The 25,812-nt window shown below is 44.8% G+C and overlaps 1 protein-coding gene across 1 annotated transcript in view; it reads right to left on the minus strand.

The window, feature by feature from the left end:
* LOC101686371 (F-actin-uncapping protein LRRC16A) overlaps positions 1-25,812 on the minus strand; it is a 265,401-nt gene that overhangs the window by 108,124 nt on the left and 131,465 nt on the right. Inside the window, 3 exon segments of the mRNA XM_045068435.1 lie at positions 7,451-7,545; positions 8,785-8,873; positions 14,446-14,521. Of these exon segments, the coding sequence (XP_044924370.1) occupies positions 7,451-7,545; positions 8,785-8,873; positions 14,446-14,521 (260 nt within the window).

Here is a 25,812-nt window from a genome sequence, read left to right on the forward strand (position 1 = left end):
CTGTGTGAGGCAGGAAAGATACGGGAAATCTCTCCATCTTCCTCTCAATTTTGCTGTGAACCTAAAACTACTCTAAAAAAGATAAATAAATATTTTTCAAAAATCAGGTATGGATTTAGGAAGGGTATCAGATTCTCGCTTTTAAATTCTGGTAAGAGTTATCACTGCCTACCCATGACCAATTCTTTTATATGGTTTTTTTTATCTAGCAAGGCGTATGTTATGATGATGTTTAAAAACAAAACAAAACCAAACCCAAACCTATATCCCATGTCTTCAAATTATGCTGAAAATAGATTAGATCAAAGTTAAAACCTACCACTCAATTTCAAATCCGTTGTGCTCAGACTGACTTGAGTTGTTTAGCTTTGTGGAGAAAAGGACAATTTTTACATTTTCACGCATTTCTTTGGTGGCAGACATACCTGTCAGACCATGTAAAACCCTAAGTGCCTATAACCAGATGCAAGGCTGGAGAGGGACAGTCATTTAAGGTCCCTGAAGATACCACCTGGGCTTTCATTCCTTAATCATCAACTATCTTTAAAAAAGGAAGGAAGACAAAAAGGAGTAAATAACCCAGCATTACTTTTCTCTGGAAATTGAATGATCACACTGTCAACAACAAAAGTAATAAAAAGCAAAGCTCCTGAGCCAGAATGAAGGTGAATAAAGTCATGGTTGATATTTATGTAAAAGAAAAGAAAGTAGGAAAAATGTAAACAGAATAAAAAGGAAAGCAGATTCACACGGATAAAAGATGGTCTGTTTCAAGTACTTTCTACCAAATTTCCAACGAAACTTCTAGTTTCTTTCTTTCTTGACAAAATATTTTGACTTCCTAGGCATCCACAAGTCCTAAACATATCACATTTCTTCTTAAAAGAAACACCCGTGCTAAGTGCTAACACAAGAAAAGGCAAAAATAGGGTCAACACCGTTTTTGTTTTTTTTTTTTTACATAAAAGCACTAAATTGATTTTGTGTTGTTGTTGCTGCAGTGTAATTGACATAGAGCACCCTATCCTATTGGCTTCAGGTATACATCATCACGATTCAGTACATTCACTGATCTTTGAGAAAAGGTAACAGATTATTACACAAAGGGTCCTCTTCCTCTCTGGCAGACTTCGGAAGCGTGGTCTTGGCCCACATGAATAAATTAAGGGTGGCTGGCTGCCAAAATCTCAAGAAAAACAAAAAAAAAAATCACCTGCCTGGTACATTCTGGAGCCATTTACTCAGGAGTGCCAGGGAACAAACCAACCATCGAGAAAACATTCCCCCACCAGCAAAGGATAAGAAGAGACTTTTCAGCTTTTGGCTAACGTTCTTTAATTCTGCCCCCCAAAATAAAGCAAAATATAGCCCTCGGAGCTGTGAATTAAAACAGAATTTATCACTAGACACTTTCATTTGGAGACTTTACTAAATGGATTACCCTACTTGTGATTTTTTTTTAAGTATGTGTCAAATCTAGAAGAAAAAATGACTTAATTTCTATTTCTCCTTTCAAAACAAAACTACCATGGCTTCCTCGGCTTCAAAATATTTATGCCTCATAAAAAAAGTAATTACAAAATGGTTACTAGTATAATTTGCCATCCGATGTTATTAACTTACAAAGATCAGAAATGAAATTTGACATTGCACACTTATCCTATTAATCATTCATGAATTCAAAAGCCTATAGTAGTATCACATAAAATTCTAGCACTTGGATATTCTAGAATCCGTATGATACACAAGCCAGGCAAAAAGATTTAAGGAGGTCCTTGTTAATTGAAGGTATCAATATTAATAGCTTAACAAAATTCTGCACATGGTTCTAGCGAGGGGATGTGGCTAAACAAAAGGCGTCCTTCTTTTCTGGCAGAGAGCACAGAGATTTGAACTTGGTGGATGTCGGAACACGGGTAACAGTTAAAATCTTTCCATTCCCAGTAACTCCTACGGCTCCCCTGGAAAGTTCAGAAACACTAAGAAACGTGACTAAACGAAATCCAGTGCAGCATTTCCATTTCAAAAATAAGGCCGAGGAGAAAAGATTCAAGACCTAGAAATATAGGGGGCGACTGTATGATATGTTGGGTGCCTGGGTGGTTCAATGGGTTAAGCCTCTGCCTTCAGCTTAGGTCATGATCTCAGGGTCGTGGGATCGAGCCCTGCATTGGGCTCTCTGCTCAGCAGGGAGCCTGCTTCCTCCTCTCTCTCTCTCTCTCTGCCTACTTGTGATCTCTCTCTCTGTCAAATACATACATAAATAAAATACATAAATAAAATACATCATTTAATCCTGAGAACATCTCTATGCACTCAGTGTTATTATTAAAGAGGAAGAAACCAGAGTAGCTTCCTGAGCCCTGAGTCATATACAGAACTGCTGAATCACTCTGTTGCACAGCTGAAACTAATGCGGCAGTGTATGGTAACTCTACTCGAATTAAAACTTTAAAAATAAAGATGAGGCAACAAACACAGAAGTTGGGTAACTTGTCCCAGTTAATTCAGCTGGTTAAGTGGCAAAGCCCAGAACTGAACTCGAGTCTTTTGACTCCAGAACCCACTGGTACACACTGGCAGATAGGAAAGACAGAAAGCACCAAAAAACAAACAAACAAACAAACAAACAAACAACCCCCCAAAAAACAAACAGAAAAAACAACAACCGTTAAGTGGCAATTCTAGAATCTGTTTCCCTTGTCTTATTCAGCTCAAACCAGATGGTCAGGGGGAAAAAAAATCTGGGTGCTTCAGGTCAACATGTCCAAAAGAAAAACATTTTGACACAGCATTCCAAATCATCTTTAAACAAAATAATCCACTTTAGAACAAAGTGAGGGGAAGAAACGGACAGACATTCCTGACAAGGCTAAGACCATAAAAATGAGGGGAACGGGGAGGGACGACTAGGAAGAAGAGAACATGGGGTTCGGGACGACTGAGGAAGTCCAGCACGTGGGAAGAGCTGCAGTCTCCAAAACTACGCAACTATCACCCAGAAAGTCGTGCTGGATCCAAAGGGTCAGTCACAAGGAAGTGACCGAGAATGCCACGGCTCAGACATGGGTCAGCCCGAGGGTCGAGCACAGCAAGTGGATCGAGCTGAGCTGGAGCAGAGATTCCCAGAGATTCTTAAGCCTTTTTTCTACCGTGACCCACACACAGACCCAGACTTGACATCACAATGAAGGAACCTCATACAAAAATAAATACATACACATATATTAGAAAAGTAAAACTGAAGTTTTCCCAAACAAATGCACTCTAACATATTCTATTCTTGTTTTTTTTTTTTAAGTTTTTTTTTTTTTATTTACTTGGGGGGTGGGGAGGGCAAACGCAGAGGGAGAAGCAGAGGAGCAGACTCCTCACTGGGCAAGGAGCCCAGTATGGGACTCGATCGGACCCGGAGCTCAAGACCTGAGCTGAAGGCAGACACTTAACTGCCACCCAGGTGTCCCTGGTATTTTCTATTCTGTTCTATTCCTTCCTCTTCTTTTTTTTTTTTTTAAAGAAGGCTCCATGCCCAGCATGATGCGGAGCTTGAACTCCCTCCCCACTGTGGGCTCAAGACCTGAGCCGAGATGGAGCGTTGGACGCTGACCGACGGGCGACCCAGGCGCCCATTCTTCCTGGCTCCCGTGCCTGTCATGAGCTATGAAACTGATTTCATGACCTGCTGGTGGGTCTTGACCTACAATCTGAAAGCACGTCAGGAGAGAACTCCGAGAGCCAGCCAGGGAACGGCGCTGGGCCCACAAGCAGAAGAGCTCGTGTGTGCGTGTGGTCTGTTCGCTGCCTGTGCGTCCCTCCCGCACGAGAGAAACAGCAGGGCCCCTCGGTACCGCTCACACGCACGGCACGCTGCTTACGAATTCACACGCGAACCGCCTTCACCGGTGCCCTCCACAACAGAAGGCTGTCTGTCCTTCGTACGAAGTGTGACAAGGAGACGGAGCGGTCAGGAACAGGAATGTGCTGCATCGACGTTCGTATCACAAAGCAAGGAGCCAAACCTGCTCTCTGAGAGTTTCCAAACAAGTCCCTGAGAGGATGGTTCAGGTACAAAATCAAATTCCACCTGGTGTTGAAATTCCTCAGAATTCTGGGCTGCTAAATGATCTTGCGCTTCCTGGAGTTTCCTCGGTCTCTTTCATACAACCTGCGATTCAATTACACATTCTTTCCCCCACGCTTTTTACTGTTTTCAAACATTGAATCCCGTCATCGAACAGCTCAGGAAAAAAGATCATGAAATATTGTGCCTGGACTAAAATTCTTATAAATACTTTACACTTAGTTGGATTTCTTGGGGAATTTCCATCCATGGGCAAGAAAAACTACTGAGCACCTTCAGACATTTAGCTTGAAATTTAAAAAAAAAAGAAAGAAAGAAAAGGAAAAACCTAGAAGAATATACACAATTTGTGTTCCAGAGGCTCAGCCTCCAAGTGAAGGGAAGAAACGCGGTGCTGGCAGCGGTCCGAGGACACTGGCAAACAGGTCCATGAAGGAATCGAGAAGGGGCCGGAACAAGGAATGCTGCAGTTTGAGACAACATTTTCAGGAGCGTCAAAAAGAGTGTATGGGAGCAGACACTGTATCGGGGAATCGGTATGCACACACGACATGGAGGCAACTGTCCTTGGAACGGTCTGGGGTTTTAGCTCCTGTCCACGGACTGCCAGTCGATGAAAAGATGTCAAATCGTGTCTCAGGGGTAGGACTGGGGGGAACAAAAGCCTGGAAACGTCCTGTTGGAGCCCACGCTCCGATATACAAGACATTGCTCTAAACTTTGCCGCAACATTCGGTGCAATTAAAAAGCTACAGAGGAGAATTAAGCGCAAGTCAAACCTAATTTAAAGGAAGTATGTACTGATCTTGTCCGAGGTCTGAGGAGGCTGGGGAGGATGATGGACAAGGAGCAGGGACGAAAAGGGGCGGGGGGAGGGGAAGAAGAAATGTCCGCATCTCATCGGAATGCACCAGAACGAAGCAGGAGCCTGCACAGAAGTTTAAACCACACGACGAGGGTCTGACGGGAGGGTCCCGAGTGGCTGCCCCTTGGAGCATACAAGGTTCCCAGCAGACAAGGAGACGAAGGGCTTCACACGCATCCTTCCCGCCAAGACCCCAAACTCAAACTCTATGTGGTCTTTGGGGTCCGGCTTCTGTCACCTGTGGTAAGGTTTCTGAGGTCCCACCACGTCGTAGCCAGATCGGCCCCGCATCTGTGTTTGCGGCTCGACTGGGCGCCCCGTCTAGATACCCAGCCCCGCGTCTGCCCTCCCACCAGCCGTGGCCGTGGGGCCCTAACGAAGAACCCTGCAGTGAGTGTCCATTCGCACGTCCGGGTTGGGCGAAGGCTCCACTTCTCTTCAGTGATTTCTGGGAGTGGAACCATGGGGTTGTGTGGAATCCATGTCTAGCTTTATTCTTTTTTAAAAGATTTATTGATTTAACAGAGGCAGGGGGCAGAGGCAGAGGGAGAGTCTAAAGTGGACTCCGCACAGAGCACAGACCCCGACGTGGGGCTCAGCTCCAGAACCTCCAGATCACCATCGGAGCCAAAACCAAGAGTCGGACGCTTCACCGACCGTACCGCAATGTGTGGTTAGCTTTTTAGGAAACTGTCTAACCAGTCTGCAAAGTGGCTGTGCCATTTTACATTCGCACCAGTGAAGCATGTGTCCTCACTGCCCACGTCCTCACCAACACTCACTCTGATCACAGCCATGCCACTGGTTGTGAACTGGTACCTCGCTGTGGGGGCATCTGTGTCTCCCGGCCCTTGCCCTGCCACACTCTGGGTTTACACCCTTAAGGACCTGCCTCTATCACCTGCCTCCCTCCATGGACTCTGTCCCGCCAGGAGATGACTATGTTTGGGTCCCTCCCATCTTCAAAACCAAAGCAGAAACGGCCTCTTATCTATAGAAGGTGATCTCCATGTCGATTTCCATTGGTCATAGTCATCACCTTCTCTCAGCTGACTCATGGAGACAACATCTGTTTTTCCTAAAGAAATTCCCGTACCCCAAAGAAACTCCTACTGCAGGGATATGCAGCCACGCTTTGCAGCTGTAGTCGTTTCCGAGAGGATGATTCTCATGGGCCCTCGTTTTCTAATTCAGTCTCAAACTTCCTTTACATTCACTTACTTTAAATGCTAGGAAGTTACTCTTTATTTTTGACTTGAATACCAAAATGGGTGGGTGTCCTTTTCAACGAAGAACCGTGCCTCTATCAGGAGCACAAAGAATTGTCTGTATCGGTACCTTCAGCTCCCTTTAATAATTAATCCTCATCAAATATATAACATTGCAAGATGAAAGGCTTTTATTCAGCCATGCTGGAAAACATTTGCAACCGATAATGAAAACAAAATAGTCCCTCCAGAGATAAAGCTACTCCTTCTTAAACCACACCCACCAACGTTCCCCTCCTAAGAATTCAAATACTTAAGTTTCACATTCTGAACCTACTGACTCTCCCTTCTGCCCACACACACACTTTTAATGAAACTTTCTTCTGCCTCATCGTAAACTCCAGTCCTTCATTTTCTCCGAATCCTCACATTCAAATCCTGTTAAATATAAAAAGATAACGTGTGGTGGACAGATGAGTAAGAAGGTCCCCAAGGTTCTTGCCCCCAGTACACATGCCCTGTGTAATTTCCTTGAGTGTGTGGGGCAGACTGATGATTATATGGCATACTGCTAATGTGACTGGGTTATATTCTGTTGACTTTGAGTTCGAAAGCAGAGACTGTCCTGGGTGGGCCTGACCTAATCAGGTGCTCTCCTAAAAAGAAAGGTAAGCATCAGAGAGATGTGCTCCTTACTGCCTCAAGCACAAAACAAACTGGCATGCAGTGAGAGGGGGGGCCATTTAGTTAGGACCTGAGCATAGACTCTGGATGCTGGGATTGGTCCCAGATGACAGCCAGCGAGACCATGGTGATGTCTGTCCTGCAGACACAAGGACATTGATTCTGCTGACAACTGGCAAGCCTGAACACATCAGGTCACACAAGATCAGAGCCGCAGCTGACAACCTGACTCAGCCCTGAGAGGCTCTGAGTAGATGGCCCAGTGAACCTGTGCCCAGATGACCCTACAAACCCAAGGAGACTGTCATGTGACACCTGCGGCCACATGGGCGGTAATTTCTAATGCAGCCATGAAGAAACTAATATGGTGGTTTAAAAATAATATGCTGCTTTCTGTTGGTAGCTCTTCAAGAGAGGTTACATAGAGAATGAATTTCAGCCCCCGTATTTTCATCAAAGGGGAGAAAAACCGCAAAGCCAACAAAGCATTGGTGGCATTTATGAAATAATTACAATGGAGCTTGACACCATTCATGGGGGGCCCGGGCCACATGACAGCTGCTGGGTGCTGTCACCACCCCAGTGGGAGAGACCACGCGAGCTTGACAGTACCTCGGTCCTCCAGCGGGTTGCCTGCCAGGTTAACTGTGTGGAGTCCTGAGCTGGGATTGTGCGCTAGGGCACTGGCCAGTTTTTGGGCAAAATCCCTGCAAGTAAACAAAACAGCAAGGTTAAGTGCCACGGAACGTAAAACTGCTCAAATCAAAACACAGCTACGGCTCGAGTGAGAGCTAACAAAAGAACAAGTTTCTTTACAATGGTAATCAACTTACTACACATTTATTTTATTTTTTTTTTACACATTTGTTAACACCGAATTCCAGCCTCCACTAGTTTCTATCCTTATTAGAGAATCCCCAAAGCCACAGCGCAAATGTAGTTCATGTTGATTAGCCAAAACCGCATTCAAAAGCAAAAAGAAAATATACAATTGCCCCTTTAAAGATACATTACAGGATGCTATAAATAGTATTATTTAGTCCCCTCATAACTTAAAAAAAAAAAAAAAAAGTCCTGAATCGAGCCTTCTTTTCATGGAAAAAGCCATTGGCTGTTCACTCTACACTCAATTTTCATTTCAGGCAATACTCAAAAATGCAAAACTGATCGCCCTACTTAATTAGTTTAAAGGCTACGATTGCTAGCACTATGTTTTAACAAAAACTCAAAATCACTATTTCAGGTATGTTGTACTTAAAAGAACACACACTAAGTGCTATGATGACAAAGGTGTCTACCGCCCTCACTTAGGCACAGTAAAGTCTTTGTTCTAGCAGATTCGAACTCCATGTGAGGCTTGGGCCCTGCCTACCCAGCCACTACTGACCACTGAACGAGGGAGGTATGGGTCTGGAAAGAGAGGGAAGCAGATAAAACAGAGCCAAGCAACGCAACAGAACCACGGGAAATGTGTCAGTGCGTCCGTGAATGATACTTCCAAGAGTTAACGCAGAGCATCTGTAACAGGGAAGATTCTTTCCTAAGCACTTTACATACATGGATTTACTTCTCCTCACAGCCCTCACTCTAAAAGGCAGGTGCTACTGTGTTGTCCATCTTCAAGATAAAGAAAGTGAGGCCCAGAGTGAAGCAATTTGCCCAAAGCCATGAGGGCATCTGGCTCAGGGCCTGCTCTCCTCACCAGCACACCCGGCTCCTCTGAAAACCACCAGGGACCGGACCACAGAGGATGTTGTAAGACCCTCGACCTCTGTGCTGATGGGGAGCACAGGGATCCTTTACTTATTTTTTTAATAAGAGAAAACGTGACACTTCATATGTGAGTGGCTCAAGCGTTTTTTCTTTTTTTAAACTATATATTAATTTTAGAGAAAATGACAGAAAATTTTTAAGTTACATGTTTATATATTCGGGACAGTACTCACGTTCTGAGCCCAGCGTTTTCCAACACCAGTTCCTCCAGCCGACTGGACCTGCTCACCACTCTCAAGATCTGTTCGCAGACATCGGCGGACTGTGAGGGAAGACACTGTGTGAGCACTCCGAGCCCAAGGCAACCTCACTTTCCTGTCACAAACCCACGCAGGTGCGAATAATTAAAGAAGCCACGTAACGTGCAGTCATTCCTTTGTCAACACCTGATGCGGCATCCATGACTACACACCGTCACAATGGAGGACCCGGGATATAAGGACACCGAGAACAGAGAGTCCCTGCCTTTAAGACTACACTAGCCAGGGGCGCCTGGGTGACTCAATGGGTTAAAGCCTCTGCCTTTGGCTCGGGTCATGATCCCAGGGTCTGAGATCGAGCCCCACATTGGGCTCTCTGCTCTGCAGGGAGCCTGCTTTCTCCTCTCTCTCTGCCTGTTTGTGATCTCTGTCTGTGAAATAAATAAATAAAACCTTTAAAAAAAAGAGTACACCAGCCAGCAGGGCCATCAGACCAGAAAACAGATGATTCTGATGGAATCATTAAAGGCCATGTTAGTAGTGCCGTGGGCACTCAGAGGCATATGCGCCCAATCTTGGGAAAACCAAAAGGAATTCCCAAAGAAAGCACCCTCCAGCCAGAGAATGAAAGACTTAATGTTGGTAATGATGAAGGCTCATCAGGGTCCTGGGATCGAGCCCCCCATCAGGGTCCCTGCTCAGCAGGAAGCCTACTTTTCCCTCTCCCACTCCCCTGCTTGTGTTCCTTCTCTCGCGGTGTCTGTCAAATGAATAAAGACAATCTTTTAAAAAAAATTAAAAAAAGATGCTAGGTTCATGATGACAAGCCCTTTGCTGAGCTCTTATCTTGTGCTTGGCCCTGAGCTAAGCCCTTTGGGTATATGTCAGCATAAAACTGTGAAGCATTATTACTCCCTTTTTATAGATAAGAAAGTTAAGGTTCAGAGATGTCATATACTTTTTTTTTTTTAAGATTTTATTTATTTGACAGACAGAGATCACTAGTAGGCAGAGAGGGAGGCAGAGAGAGGAGGAAGCAGGCTCCCCGCTGAGCAAAGAGCCCAATGTGGGGCTCGATCCCAGGACCCTGAGATCATGACCTGAGCCGAAGGCAGAGGCTTTAACCCACTAAGCCTCCCAGGTGCCCTGAGATGTCATATACTTTAAAATGGTGGCTGAATTATGATTGATAAACGTTAACTATTACGGTGGTCCTGCTGGCAGTTTCTAAAATAAAGGAGGAAAGGACCCAATAAGAATTCAATAAGTGCTCTCTCATCTTCATAAACATTATGTTTTTTAAAATCAAGTAGTTGTAACATTGTATCTGTCAAAATATTTTAAGTGCTCAAGATACACTGTCGTATGAAAATGCAGAATTAAAATGAAATGTTTCAAATAAAGATCACAACAACTGAAATGGCTGTTGTATGATGCACAACTCTTGAGGATGCTAGGAAAAATGCAGAGTTGTATCCTGGTGGCGGAATTGTAAACGTTCTTTTTTAATTTTACATATTAATATTTTTTAATTTGTTCTATGTTTCTGCCTTATTCCAAACCTGACTTAAGGTGGCTCCTGATTTTAAAATCACTTCTACATTTAAAAGTGATTTTAGGGACGCCTGGGTGGCTCAGTCAGTTAAGCGTCTGCCTTCGGCTCAGGTCATGATCTCCAGGTCCTGGGATCAAGCCCCGCATCAGGCTCCCTGATCACTGGACAGTCTGCTTCTCTCTCTCTCTCTCCCTCTGTGTCCATGCCCTCTCTCGCTCTCCCTCTCTCTCAAATAAACGAAAGAAAAAAATCTTTAAAAATAAAAATAAATAAAATCTCATCGCAATGTAGGGTCTATTTAAATCCTTTATGACACAGCAGGAAGGAAGGGAGGGAGGAAGGAAGAGAGAAAGAGAGAGAAAGGAAGGAAGAAAGGGGAAAGAGAGAGAGAAATTGATAAAGAGAAAAAGCAAGCAAGCAAGAGACAAGAAAGAGAGAAGGAAAGGCAGAAAGGAGGAAAGAAAAAGAAGAAGGAAGGAAGGAGGGAACAAAGGAAGGAGAAAGAAAGGAAAAGAAAAAGTAAAAGCAGAAGGGGGAAGAAAGGGAAAGAGAAGGGAACGGAAGGGAAGCAGGAGGGAAATTCCGAGGACCACAGCATACTATAATCAAAGCAGTTTCTTTTCTTAAAGTACCAACAAAAAATTACAATTCTTTGATTTATCCGATCACATATGTCCCGCTGGATTAGGCATCATTGGGACCGTCTGAAATGTAACAAAAATTCGCTAGTGAACATCCTTTAGAAAACACACGAGTCCCACAGCTCGTAAGACACCTGTGATTCTTATGTGCTGTCCAATTCCATTCAGTCTAGATGTAGCTTTCACAGGGTCCCGGAGTTTCTGATGGGTCCCACAGACTGATGAAGGAAGAGGAAAATTAATTCCAATTGACCCGATGCCTGCCATTTATATTGTGCTGATGGTGCTCATTTTCAAAATGGTGACCCCCTTATCAGTGTGATTCTCTGTCTTACAATACACAACCAGGGGAACTGATCCTACTCTGTGTTGGCATGATAAAAAGTCACTGCTTGGACAGTATTTTTGCAGGGATTATCCTATTTTCCAAAAACAATCCATGGTATATCATTATCTTTCCAGGGCTACCTTACAGAGCTTCCAGAAAAGCAATTTCCCAAAGCAGGGCTTTCATTTCCCTATTAGGTATCATTACTGTAATAAAAATTTATTACAGAAAATGTCCAAAAAGTATGTCCAGCTTTTCTTTAAAATGCTGGTAGGGGAAAAGCAGAACAAGTCATTCATGTCTATGTTAATTTTGCTACTTTTTATGAAGTGCCCAAGCACATGCAAAAAATTGTTTTCTACACTGAAGAATATTATAATGATGAAATTTTTCAAGAGGTATACACCCCCCCCCCAAACCTAGACAGCAAATAACATACGACCACTAGAGTAGTGCTCCCCAGCCGCCTGTGCTGCACTACGGTCACTGATTTAGGGGGGAAAATTCTTTTTTTTTTTTTTAAAGATTTTATTTATTTATTTGACAGAGAGAAATCACAAGTAGTCAGAGAGGCAGGCAGAGAGAGAGAGAGAGGAGGAAGCAGGCTCCCTGCTGAGCAGAGAGCCCGATGCGGGACTCGATCCCAGGACCCTGAGATCATGACCTGAGGCGAAGGCAGCGGCTTAACCCACTGAGCCACCCAGGCGCCCGAGGGAGGGGGGGTATTCTTAGTAAGTTCATACAGTGGCTCTCCAAGAGCTTGCCTTTAGTTAAAAAATCAGAAGTATACTCTAAAAACGAGGGAAATCGCTATGAACAACAATCGGACTAGTGCAAAATAAAGACATACAGAATTTTATAACTAAAAGGAACCAAGGGAACTGGCCCAATGAGGCCATTTGAAAAAGATGCAGAAAGAGCCCACACTGGTTGCTAACTTGCCTAAGTTACAAAGTCAAGACTTAAGCAAGATCCCCATCCACTGTGATGTTAATGAGTCAAGAATGTAAAACAGAAACTTACTCTTCATCACAACTTTGGTATCTTAAAAAAAAAAAAAAAAGACTCTTCTACCCTTCTATTTAAATTAAGGAAAGTGACTATTAATGGATGTCCTAAGATCAGCATAAAGCCCCTACAACCCATTTTTCTTGTGGCAGCTTAGCACAGGAGGATTTTACGGAGCTAGGAGCAATCTTAACAACCCGGAGAATCCCTGTACTCAAGAGGAAGTCATTCCTTTGTGTCCTGCACTCCACTCCACGTTTTCAAAAAGTCCAAAGAAGGCGTACTACTGTCTTTCGCACCCATAAACTGAGTATCAGAAAAGGTTCCGAGGTTGCATCTTGCCGTCACCTTCAAAAGGGCAAGTATCAGCTCTTTTTAACGTTAGGTGAAAAAACACGAAAAACTGCTACTGTTTTTGAAGACTGAAGAGCAATATCCCAAAGACCATTCTTCATTTTAAAATACCAAATATTAAAAATATACAAATCAGTGTTTTGGAGCTTAAATTGCAGTTATTGGAAGAGCGGTAAGGGCAGCTCTCAAATAGTGCCACGACGCTTCCTTTCATCCCCGGACATCGAGGGAAAGCCTCTGAGCGCCTCCATGCCTTGTGTTCTGGACTGAGGCTTCTGCTCTTGGATCTCCCTCCCACCACTGCGTCAGCATGTTCCCTGGGAGTCTACCTGGCCCCGAGTCGTGCCTCACTCCATCCTCACTGAGCACAGACCCTCCCCCCGTGGGGCGGATACAAATTTCCAAAACTCGCACCACCACACTTGCTCATTTCTCAGCCTCTCCGCTAGTCTGTGATGCTGTAAGAGTAACAGTGAACAGGAAATGCCTACAAGATGTCAGGTACTCTGTCAGCATTTCTACACACATGATTTATTCATCCCCAATACCCTGCAAATTAGCTCTATTGCTGTGTCCATTCATTCATTCAACAAACTAATCTGACACCCATTTATTAGACCAATTTTTATGGACTAGCTATTATAAGCCAACATATTCTGATAAGCACCGGACAGAGATGAGTGAAACACGAACTCCAATGGACTCTCGGTAATGGGAAACTGAGGCCCTGGGATGTCAGGTAACTTACGAAGGTCCCACAGCCTTGTCACAGGAGCCAGAGTCTGAGACCCAGGTTTCTGTTTCCAAGCCCGCACTCTTTCCTATACCACACTGGCTCTTAGCGAGCCCCAAATGAGCTCAGCCCGTGCCTATACTGATACTACTTTAAACCACTCACACCCCAGGCAAATTCAGAGGCCCAGCAGCCTGTCCACTAGCAAACCTCAGCCCCCCCATTTTCTACAGATCCAGGTCTCCATCAAAATCCTACCTCTCCACTATGAAAATCGTTAACCCTCCAGTTCCCATGACCTCTGAAAGTCAGAGGCTTGAACAAAGAGTCACCAAGCAAACAACCTCTAGATTACATCCTGCCCTAAAATGAAGTAGGATAAAGTTAACTTAGGGATAAGGTTCTGCCCATACAGCTGCTTTGGGCTTGCAAAAAAAAAATCCCAACAGAGCATCTCACTTCCACTAGTAAAACAGACAGAAAATCTGGCTCCCCCATACCTTATGAAAACTAACGTCTCACTTCTGATTTCCTTTTGCTTACATACAAATGTGCCCTAAAACTCCTCTAGAAAATTAATGTTAACTCTCATCACTCCAGCACACAAACCCTGCCTGATCCCGTTTACCCAAACTCTTAGGAAGGGAAGCTTGGCAGAGACGGAATGCAGGATAGAAACATCAAATCTGCTCCCTGCAGCTGTGCAAACTCAAGTTTAAGAGTTTTACCCAACAGAATGAGTGCGTACTGAAGGCTCTGGGAACTGGGTCTCTCGGTTCATTATCTAAAATTGCTGGAGGCAGCTGAAAACAGGAGGAAGTACTTCTCCGTGGCATCTCACATTACCAACTTGGTGAAATGGTATGCAGATCATTTACAGGAAAATACCTCCTCGAGAAAAAAGCATGTATGCAGCTCGCCAGATGAGTAGAAAAACAAATGTCTTTCTGATAATTATCGGGCTTTGGAAACTCAGCAGAAGTAAGCAACATCTGCAACATCTTCACTTACTTACCAGTTTCAGATCCTTGGAAGATAGCTTCGTGAACCACTGATTGTATTCCAGAGCAGCAACGATGGGTATCAGGTCCCTAGAAGCAGAAATAACAACATCCATCGGAGGCCCTCGTACTGGAGCCTTACTGACACGTCATGTTCAACCCCCGGCACCCAAGTTCACTTGTTAGCTCCTGTTAGTACAAACATGACATCCCCCCGAAACTACTTCACCCACAGATCTCTGGGACAGATCTTCAGTCTGATGTAAGCAGAATTCCTAAAAGCTGAATTTAAACTACCTCTAGGGCCCCTGATGTCTATATCCAAAGGACAAGAGGGGTAAGCAGTGTTTCCTCAGAGAACTCCTTGCTCTAGGAAAGACTGTACTGCTCCTTCTACATGAATGAGTCAGATTTCTTTAACCAGCAGAAATGTCCTATACAGTTCACTCTCGAACAATACGGGTTTGAACTGCATGGCTTTTTTTTTTTTTTTTAAATAAAAATGTACAGTACTTTAAATGTATTTTCTCTTCCTTAGGATTTCCTTGATGGCATTTTTTCCTCTAGCTTGCTTTATTACTGAGAATTACAGTACATAATACATATAATATACAAAGTGTTTGTTACGCGTTCATGTTATCGGTAAGGCTTCTGGTCAACACGAGGCTATGAGTACTTACGTTGGGCATTGTCCCACTGTCCCATTGTCCCGCCACTATATTCTCTAGTTGAGGAGTTTATACTCCAAGCAAGGACACCGTCTGGCCTTGCAGATAGTAAGCGACCCTGAATGGACTCCCAGTGCTTAGCAAGCATCCTATAACGCTTTGGTACTTTCTTGCAGTTCCTTGTACTGCGCACACACAGGAGCTAGCCCGGGTGTATTTTCATCTTATGCTTCACACACACCCTTCAGCTACGGACGCCGGCTACTCGCATCAGAGCCCTGTCTGCACTCCATTTTCCGGCCTGATCTCCCTGCGACATGCCCCCCACGCACGCTCCAGCCCAAAAGCAGACCGTTTACTACGCATCACAGATACCAGACGATGGCACAATCAGAGAATCCGAGTTCGCCTATGAGAATCCGAGCACCCCAGGATCCGCACATCACTCTTCCTCTCCTCTCCGTGACCCTGGGTCACCCCAGCCAGCACCCCTGCTTGCATCTCTGTTTAGCATTGATTTTACTCTGCCTTGGATTATGGTTTGTACTGAACATCTATGTCTCCACCCCCATCCCAGGCTGTAAGCTCTTTGAAAACCCACTCTATTTCAGATTTCTGGCTTCGGTGAGATCACAATCAGTTTCACCCACACGGCATGACACGCAGCAAATACTCAAATTGTTACTGAAATAGAAGAGGAAGGCAGAAGGTCGAAAGAGACGGGAAATCCACATTGTTTCAGAGCTTCTGGGTACCAGGCCCCGTGGCGGGCACGTTACACAGCTTCATCAGACATGCTTTAAAAAGGAGAAAGGAGGGGTGCCTGGGTGGCTCAGTCGGTCAGGCATCCCTTCGATTCAGGTCATGATCCCAGAGTTCTGGGATCAAGTCCCACATTGGGCTCTCTGCTCAGTGGTGAGTCAGCTTCTCCCTCTCCCTCTGCTGCTCCCCCAACTTGTGCTCTCTCTCTGTCAACTAAATACATAAAATCTTAAATAGATAGATAGATAGAGAAAGGAGTCCCCCAGACTAGGCGAGAAAAACAATACACACAAAGGAATTACCGGTCTCAGTCATGTTGTTCCATAGGCCACCTGTCCTATCGAATGGCCTCTTTATTAATTTTGCCTAAGTTTTAGATTTTAGATTTAGAACCATGAACCATGTCTACATCCACGATGGTTTCACGCTCTTCCCTCCCTTTACCGCTCCCCCGGCCGCCCGACCAGGTGCAAGAGCGAACTCCTGTCGCTCTCCCTGGGAGCTGGTGACAGTCTGTGGCTTCTCTGGGGGCAGATGCCAGCTTCTCACATGCTCAGTTCAAGAGAGTTCCCCTGTGCTGCTCCTTTCAAGAACTGGGGCAAAGCATTCTCAGCTTCTCTCCTTCCGATGACTTAATGTCAAGTAGCGACTACACTTCAGAACCTCTTCATGATGTGTTCCAGTCTGTCACCTGACTTGGAGTACAGCTGGCTTTTGTCATAATGAAGTCATTTGCAAGAAGTGGAGAGCATTAACAGACCCAGGCTTTGCACTGACATGGGGCATGGGACAGCAGCGTCTCTCCATACAAATAGCAAAAACCCTGAAAAGCCAGAGCCAGCTCCCCAGCTAAAGTAGAGAATCTAGAAAAAAATGGTCAACAGGGCAAGGAATGGCTTTAGTCGAAGAGTTTTTAGATGGGATGCCAAGAGCATGATCCATAAAAGGGGAAAATGGATAAATCGGACTTCACCAAAACCAAAATCTTTGCTCTGCCCAAGATCTGTTAAGAGAAGGGAAAGACAAGCCCCAGGCTGGGCGTAAATGCTGACCAATCACACTTCCGACAAAGGACTTGGTATCAGAATGCATAAAGAACTCTTGGAGGTCAGTAATAAAAAACAACCCAATTTTTAAAAAGAGGCAAAAGATCTAAACAAGATCGCTCATCAGAGAAGATGTATCAATGGGAAAGAAGTATACAAGAAGATGTTTGAGGGACCTGGGGGGGCTCAGTCGGTTCAGCGTCTGCCTTTGGCTCAGGTCATGGTCCTGGGGTCCTGGGATTGAGCCCTGCGCCGGGCTCTCTGCTCAGCAGGGAGCCTGCTTCTCCCTCACCCCCTGTGCTCTCTCTCTCTCTCAAATAAATAAATCTTTAAAAAAAAAATAGATCTTAAAAAAAAAGATGTTTGAAATTATTAGCCATTAAAGAAATGCAGTTTATAGCCAAAAGGAGATACCACTACAAAGTTACTGAATTGCTAAACTTTAAAAACAAAACAAAAAACCAAAAAACCAAGCACTGGCAAGGATGCTGAGCAACTGACACCCTCATACACTGCTGAGGGAAATGCCAACAGCACGAGCGGGGTAGAACACAGTCCGAAGGCGCCTTCACTTAACACACACTTACCGTAAGACCTGGTGGTCTTGACCCTATGTACTCAACCAAGAGAAATGGAAACTTGTCCTTACACAAAACGTACACATCATGGTCTCTACTGGCTGTAGTGCATATCGTCAGCCCCTGGCGACCACATGGATGTCTTCCTCTGATGCAGTGGGACTCCCAGGGTGAGGATAGAAAAGATAATAAAATGGCTTCTGCTCAGCTCCGTCCCTTGACATGCTCAGCCACAGCATCCAGCTGCCTCGCCCTGAGAAGGTCTAGCCACGTGGGAAGGCCACCAGGAAGGGAGTCAGCAGACAGCTAGCATCAGCCACCAGGTATGTAGCTGAGGAAGCCTTTTGATGGCTCTGGACCCGGCCCCTGTCTGACTCTCACGGCTGAGAAGAGCCCCAAGGCAAAAACCTCCTGGCAGAGCCCCACTGAGCCTGGATCTGTGACAGGTGAGTGAAAGTGACGGCTTGTGCTGTAGGCCCTTTAGGCTGGAGTGGTTTGCATCCAGCAGGAGATAAGCAGAACACTGGAGGGTCCAGAAACCAGGCTGGAAAGCTGCACTAGGAATGGCACTGTAAACAGGGTGCCCATAAAAAGCTTTGAAGCAGAGAAATGTTTCAGGAGTTGAACAATTTCAGCCAAGTAGGTAGACGGTATCAGAGCAAGGACAGCTTCCATCCTCCGGAGTGAGGCTGGACCAGGGGCCAAGGCAAAAAGAAGTAATTCTTCCTAAACCCATTAAAGAGTTACCACCACCCCAATGGAAACATGCATGCTTTTATGACAAAGCCCTACAGAACACAAGGACTGTTGGAATAATTACTACAGCCAGGAGTGCGGGGTGACCGCAAAGAATAACGGACCCAGGCCTGTCTTCGTAGGAGAGGCCAGAGCCCATCTCTTGAGCTAACTGGTGGAGAGCGTGGCTGGCTTGACCACTATGTGCATTCTGGTACACGACTGCATGCCCTTCTCTCCACTGACAGCTCAAGAATGGCCTTATAAGCATTGCTCAGAACCGTCACGAAACTGACCCAAACATCCAATCGGCCACAGAAAGGATAAACTGTGGCGCATTCCCACGTTGGAATACAAAACAGAAACCAAAGTAAACGAGCTACAGTGGCACGCAACAGCTGGTAAAACATCGGTTCTCAGGTCTGAAACCTCTCACGCCGGCTGGGCTGTGCCAAGAACGGGGAGCTTTGTGTCTAAGAAGTGAGCATCCAGAAAGCACTCCGGCAAACACTCAGAGAAAAGCCAAGGTCTGATCCCAGGGACATCCGGGATTCCTCGAATCTGTTCCTCTTGGACCGTCCAAGCCCCCAGGACAGCCACGACACAGAGGCCAAGGTTCCAGCAGTCTCGGTCTAAACATAACAATCACCAACCATGATCAAAACCAGTGCATCTCACCCCAACAGAAAAAAACTCAAGACTGCATGTCAATAATTTGATTCCTGAGAGTTCCTTTTCCTGATGGCTTTCTTAGAACACAGTAGTAAGTGAGCAAAGAAGCAAACCAAAGATAAAAACCCATCTGGCATTCACGTGGGCCTCCCACGGCTGTGCCAACACCAGCTCCAGGCAAAGCGCTCCCTGCATTTCCCTGGTGGAGTCTGGGCTGATCAGAACCAGCCCTTTCTCGGGTTTTCACCAAGCACGGCTGGCATTATATTACATAATACAGAAAGGGTTCCAAACACCAACACTTGTCATCTTGACGGATTTTTGCAGGGTAACAGCTTTCTTTCTTTCTTTCTTTCTTTCTTTCTTTCTTTATTTTTATTTTTTTTAAAGATTTTATTTATTTATTTGACAGACAGTGATCACAGGTAGGCAGAGAGGCAGGCAGAGAGAGAGGAACGGAAGCAGGCTCCCCGCTGAGCAGAGATCCCCATGCAGGGCTTGATCCCAGGATCCTGGAATCATGACTTGAGCCAAAGGCAGAGGCTTTAACCCACTGAGCCACCCGGGCGCCCCGGGTAACAGCTTTCTACCATCAGTCTGTGGCCCTGTGTATCCCACTGTGTCTTGCTTTGATCTCCTAAGAGACTCTTAACTATCACTCGACTTTTGATCTTAAGAGTCAAGTCATTCTTGAAGAGCTACAGTTCAGGGAACCTTCTCCTGAGTCCTGGCAACACAGTATTTTTCTTGCCGTTTCCATAGGCTACTTCTACCATTTCCTTAAAATGGCAGCAAAACCGCTCTGAGACTCCAAACCCTGAGAAGATCCAGTGTTAATACCCTTCAGAGCCCCAGGGCAAAATCTTTTCTGATACTGAGTCAAAGGAGAGGACTTGTTTAATATTCCCTAACCTTATTCCTGATATCAATGTATTATACATAGAGTTGTTCTTCTGGTTGTGGTTGTTAATTTAGCCACAGGTTGGGGTTTGTCATACAAGCTGAGATCCTTCTCTCTCATTTCAGTTGGCAATGGTGAGTGATCTAAACCTTCCCTTAAAACTCAAAAGAACCAAGTTTTCCACTTGTACCTTTCCAGAAGAAAATGTTGTCACAAAGCTGACAAGATAAAAGCAGCATCACAAAACAGATCATGAACTAGCCCCTGGAAATGCAAAACTTTCTGTCATGTAGGGATTTTGCGTCTCTGACTCTTTTCCTTTTAATTAATAAAATTGGCCACTTTATAACACTATTCATTTTAAAAGCAGGCAAGTCTTTTAGGATATAAAAGTAGCAAGGGGGGAGGGGCGCCAGGGTGGCTCAGTTGGTTAAGCATCTGACTGCTGATTTTGGCTAGGGTTGTGATCTCAGGGTCCTGGGATCCAGCCCTGTGTCCGGCTCTGTGCTCAGCCGGGGGGTGGGGTGGGGGTTGGGAGGGAGGCGTCTGCTTGAGATTCTCTCTCTCTCTGCCCCTCCCCCTACTCATACTCTCTCTCTCTTAAATAAGTTTTTTTTAAAAATAGCAAGCATTGGGGCGCCTGGGTGGCTCAGTGGGTTAAAGCCTCTGCCTTCGGCTCAGGTCATGATCCCAGGGTCGTGGGATTGAGCCCTGCATCAGGCTCTCTGCTTGGCGGGGAGCCTGCTTCCTCCTCTCTGCCTGCTGCTCTGTGACCTCTGTCTGTCAAATAAATAAATAAAATCTTAATAAATAAATAAATAAATAGCAAGCATTTATTTAAACATTTTTATGTACCAGCACACAATGTTTTAGATTTATTAATCCAGAGTCTTCACAATAACTCTAAGAGGGAGGGACCATGACTCACATTATTTCACAGATGTAAACCCGCAGGACATAGAAAAGTTCGAGAACTCCCTGATCCTGCAGTGCTACTCTGGACAGAGCCAGGTCTCAGACCCACTGCCTGGGTTTCCAGCTCACCAACCACCGTCCTAACCATGCTGCTACCACCTCACGGAGCCTCCTGCCTCCCGCGTCCCCGAGAATCTTCAATCTCCTCTCCAGGGAATCCATGGCGGTACAGACATAGGATTTTAAGATCAAAGTCTCCAAACCTTTTCCATCACATTCAACCACTCACTTTGTTCGTATTTGGAAAGTCAATATGAAGATTATCCCAGAGTGATTTCTCAAATATTGACAGTGCTCTTGTTCGGGACATCAGACATAAACTGCTAATACTTGGGGGCTAATTTTCAAAAGTTAATTTGCAAAAACAAAGAGGTTGGCAAGTGACTGAGGGTCTAAGTCACTTGGCCAATTCCTTGCTAGTGTAGATTCTGGATAACCTGTTGAATTAGCAGTTGTCAAGCCTCATCCTTCTGATCTTCAGGACTTCTTGAGAATTTAATGTTTCCAGTTATTATTTTGGGGCCAAATTTCCCTCCATACTCACCTGTACCTGCCTGCCTCCTCCTCTCTGAAACTCCAAAAACAATGGGATGTTTAAAAGAGACAGTGTGAGGGGCGCCTGGGTGGCTCAGTGGGATAAGCCTCTGCCTTCTGCTCAGGTCATGATCCCAGTGTCTTGGGATCGAGTCCCGCATCGGGCTCTCTGCTCAGCAGGGAGCCTGCTTCCCCCTCTCTCTCTGCCTGCCTCTCTACTTGTGATCTCTGTCAAATAAATAAATAAAATCTTTAAAAAAAAAAAAAAAAGAGAGAGACAGTGTGAAATAGTCCACAAGGGCGGTAAAGAATAAAAACGATTGACAGATGTGAAGGATGTCTGGCAAGCCCCCCAATCCACAATGTAGGAAAAGGGCACTCATCCCGTGAACGGCATAGTAATTTTCTGTCGTATATCCACACTCCACTGGAGTAAAGATTTCCCCCTAATAAATCTCACAAAATTTCAGAGGCTCAAAAGAGGGTTGTTTCTTGCTAGAATGAGGTCTTGCTACTCTGCACGCCTCCTGCGTGTACACGGAATGTGTGCTCTCAGGGGAAGGACGGTAAGACCCCGAACCGCAGGGTATCTTCCCGACATATTCACTTGAGAGTCTTTCCAGGGATAACTTAGATTTTTCTCCTTCATATCCAGTTTTAAAATGGAAGTTGGAGGGTTTTAAGAAGTTTCAAATGTCATAGAGTAGCTACTCCTTCCTGCTATTCTAATTAATATAGAGGTGTGTCCTGTCTACTATTAAATGGTTGGCTGGACCACTCAGTAGCCAACCGTGTAAGATACGTGACAATCTGAATACTTCACGGATGAGGACGTGACCAGAATCCTAAACGGATGATCACTCGAGTTTTAGATCATTCACTCTTAATTGAAAAATATTTTGAGCACAAACCTCCCCCAAATCTGTGTTTATCTATAAATTATGTATACGTGCCACTGTCCCAATACATGACATTTGGTATAACACACACACACACACACACACACACACACACACAAACAAAATGGATATAAAATAAATAAAACAAGTTCTATTAAAGGTTCCGGTGGGGGGGCAGGGAGAGTCAGTCAATTAAGCCTCTGCCTTCAGCTCAGGTCATGTGATCCCAGGGTCCTGGGATCAAGAGTCCCACGTCAGGCTCCCAGCTCAGCAGCGAACCTGCTTCTCTCTCTCCACCTGCCCCTCCCCGTGCTTGTGCTCTTTCTCTTGTTCCTTCTCTCAAATAAATAAAATCTTGGAAAAAGAAAAAAAGAGAAAGAAAAAGAAAAAGAAGTTCTACTATTTTTTTTTTCATGTTCTCCAACATATCATCAACTTGTACATCAGAGTCCATCCAACCCTGACTGAAAACCGCTGTGGACATAACAGTTCAGACATTTCGGGACAGAAAACAGAAGCCCGTGCTATTCACACCTGAATTCACACTCCGAACTGCATTTATTCCCCTTCAAAATGAGAGTGGAAATAAAGAGACAGAGGCCAGATGAGGAAAGAATTATACCAGTGCCCTGGGGACAACCTTGACAAACATTAACCCACACTCAACACTCTTCTCCTGAAAGTGTCAGGCTCGAGAATGTCACTTTGATGAGGAAGAAATATGAAAACATGAGTCTGAAGGGAATGAGCTGCTGGCTGGACTCTCAGAAGCCAAGTGTAAATTCAATGATGCGCATCTTTGCATCTTCAGAGGACTGATGAGATTAGTTCCTCTTGAAAATCTCCTGGGCACAAGAAGAATCAATGTAGTTAAAGCTATATATTCTCTTCAACTCGGGACCACCTCCTCTATACCCCGTCAGTCCCCACCACTCTGAACTACAGTCTAGTTACACTTTGAACATGTCAGCTCATGGGTCTTTGGGCGATCCCACGAGAAATGCACAACAAAGTCTTTTTCAAACTAGGCCTCTTTATGACCCACCAATGATAGCAAAACCAGAATACATTTTGAGAATATACTTCAATAAAATTTTAGAAGCTGGAAGTAACAAGTGAGTAGGCATTCTCACAAGTATTACCTAAGTGCTGTTCTTCTCCAGGGAGGACTTGGATGGACCTAACAAGCCCACGGTTGTCCTGACCCCTGAATGCTTCTCCAGCAACAACAGGGCATCTGGTCCTACACTCAGTTGCAATACAGCGTTTTAGTTAGTCATCGAGCACAGCATTCAAGTTGCTTATAAATTTCCCTTGAAGCTCCTAGGCAGGGCCCTAAAGACTTTATGATGGGGGCTGATGATACAGGAACAGGGATCAAGCCCCCCCCTCAGGCTCCCTGCTCAGTGGGGAGTCTGCTTCTCCTTCTCCCTCTGCCCTACCCCATCACTCATGTTTGCTCTCTGTCAAATAAATAAACGAAATCTTTAAAACAAAATCTTAAAATAAAATCTTTAAAAAAATAAAACAAAACCTGAAAAAATAAATATCCCCTTGACCTCCCAGGTTAATGATCTGCTCCCCCAGAGCAGCTCAATATCCCTTGAAAATCCTGAGCCACTGGTTTGACCCAAGAGCCTCACAGCAGGAATGGGACAGACACAGCCCAGCCTTCACGGAACTTCCCTTCCAGGATCACTAATGGTTTCAGGGACTCTTAACAAGAGATGTTTCTAACTGTGATGAGTAAATACAAGAGAGAATGGCATGAAAAGATAAAGCTTGGAATAACGGCCAGTTGGAAATTATGTTCACTTAGAAATACACGGGGCCAGCTGCCACTGGGGGAAAACCCATCAACGTGTAGGAGAAGCATGGCCCCTGTTTGCTCACAGGCTCCAAGTCAACATGTGGCCTGCCTAATCTCTCCTCTAGCACCTCCAATTTGCCTAATTCCTCTATTCTCTTCTCCCTGATTCACAGGCAAATGAGAAAGTCACAAACGTTCTTGTAAAACCTCTCAAATTCAGAAAATGACCCATATCACACGCAGACTGTACCACTGTGAATCCTTCCCAACTGCTGCCAGGCAAGTGCAGATATCTCCTTCTTGGGTAAGCAAGCTCAGGCTTCTAAACAGAAATGTTCATCCAATATACTTTGTTGCAACTTGATGGGCAAAATATTATTAACAGGGGCCACCTAACAGGAAGGACAGTCATCTCTTTATATAAAAGCCAGTATCTATTTTAATAGTAAGAATCGTGGGGACAAATTACACTCTCAAGAAAGAGGGGAGAAAGACAGTTCTGAAAAAAGCCAAAGTATTCAGACATGAGTAGGAAAGAGGACATCTAGAGCAGTGACGCCTGTTATTTAGCCCACTGCAAATAAATAAATAAACAAATAAATTTAAAAAAAAGAAAAATTCTGAGAATGCCCTAATTTTTCATAATATATATTTATATGTATTAATATAATTATAAAACAAAGATAAGAAATTTTAAAATGAGTCAACAATGAACATAAATAGTAGTTCACTATTTTTCTATTTCTTTTGTAGCTCATCTTGCATTTCTCTTTGGGTATATACAACCCCCATGAGAGGCCGCTGATGTGGACCAGGCGTCAGCCAACCACAGCCCATGGCGTGTATTTTTGTAAATAAAGTTTTATTGGAACACAATCACACTCAGTCACGTACTGCCTGGAGCTGCTTCCGGTCTACTGCAGCAGCTGTGCATTTGCAACAGTGACCATCGGCCCCATAAAGCCTACAATATTTACTACCTGGTCCTTCACAGAAAAAGTGTCCCACCTTCTCATCTGAAGTCTCAGTAATGAGAAACAGCCATCCAACCCTTAATCAGGTAAAAAAAAGTGGATGATTTACGAACGCAGTGTTTACTGGGAAACTGAAAATCCTCCAGGTAAGAAATGAGGAAAGATCTGCAGGAAGACTCTATATTTTGACAAGGCTTCTCACTTGCGGGTAGGATTGTGCACAGTTCTGCATATGTCAAGTAACTGTATTTATCAGTAGCGTCCCTAGATACAGTTTCCCCCGGGTGACAGATGAGTCACCAGATTAAGTACAGCGGGTAAGCTGGAAAATTCAGCCCTGCCGCTATGCAGAACCTATGAATGGTGTGAAAGTCATTAAGGGGGGAACAAAGAAAGCTGGAGAAACACCTCAAGCTGCCCCACACAGCGTGCTTACTCCAACTGTGGTCCACGGACCCCATGGAAACCCTGAGATGCCTTCAGGGGCTTCACAAGTTCAGAAGTATTTTCATAGTAACACGAAAAGAAATTGTCCCTCACACCGTGGAGACGTCTGCATGGCAGGTAGAGAAGGGACAGGAGGAAGCGGCTCGTGCCTCAGCAGTGCCAAGCCAGGATGTGGTTACTATACTCTCTGTCACCGCACACCCGGCTGCTTTAACCACGTGCCAGTTTCATTTAAGAAAGCCCTTTCTGGGGGAGTAAAAGGTACTCTCGGCCCTTGACGACACCCCTGTAGGACAAAACAGCAGTATGCCCAAAATGCTTCCTCTACGCACCAAAGGGGATCGCTGTGTCAGGTGAGGTGTTCCCGGGATAGAGTCAGA

Source organism: Mustela putorius, unplaced genomic scaffold (assembly GCF_011764305.1).
Source record: "Mustela putorius furo isolate JIRA1106 unplaced genomic scaffold, ASM1176430v1.1 tig00003907_pilon_pilon_pilon:0A:0A:0A:0A, whole genome shotgun sequence".
Taxonomy (NCBI): Eukaryota; Metazoa; Chordata; class Mammalia; order Carnivora; family Mustelidae; genus Mustela; species Mustela putorius.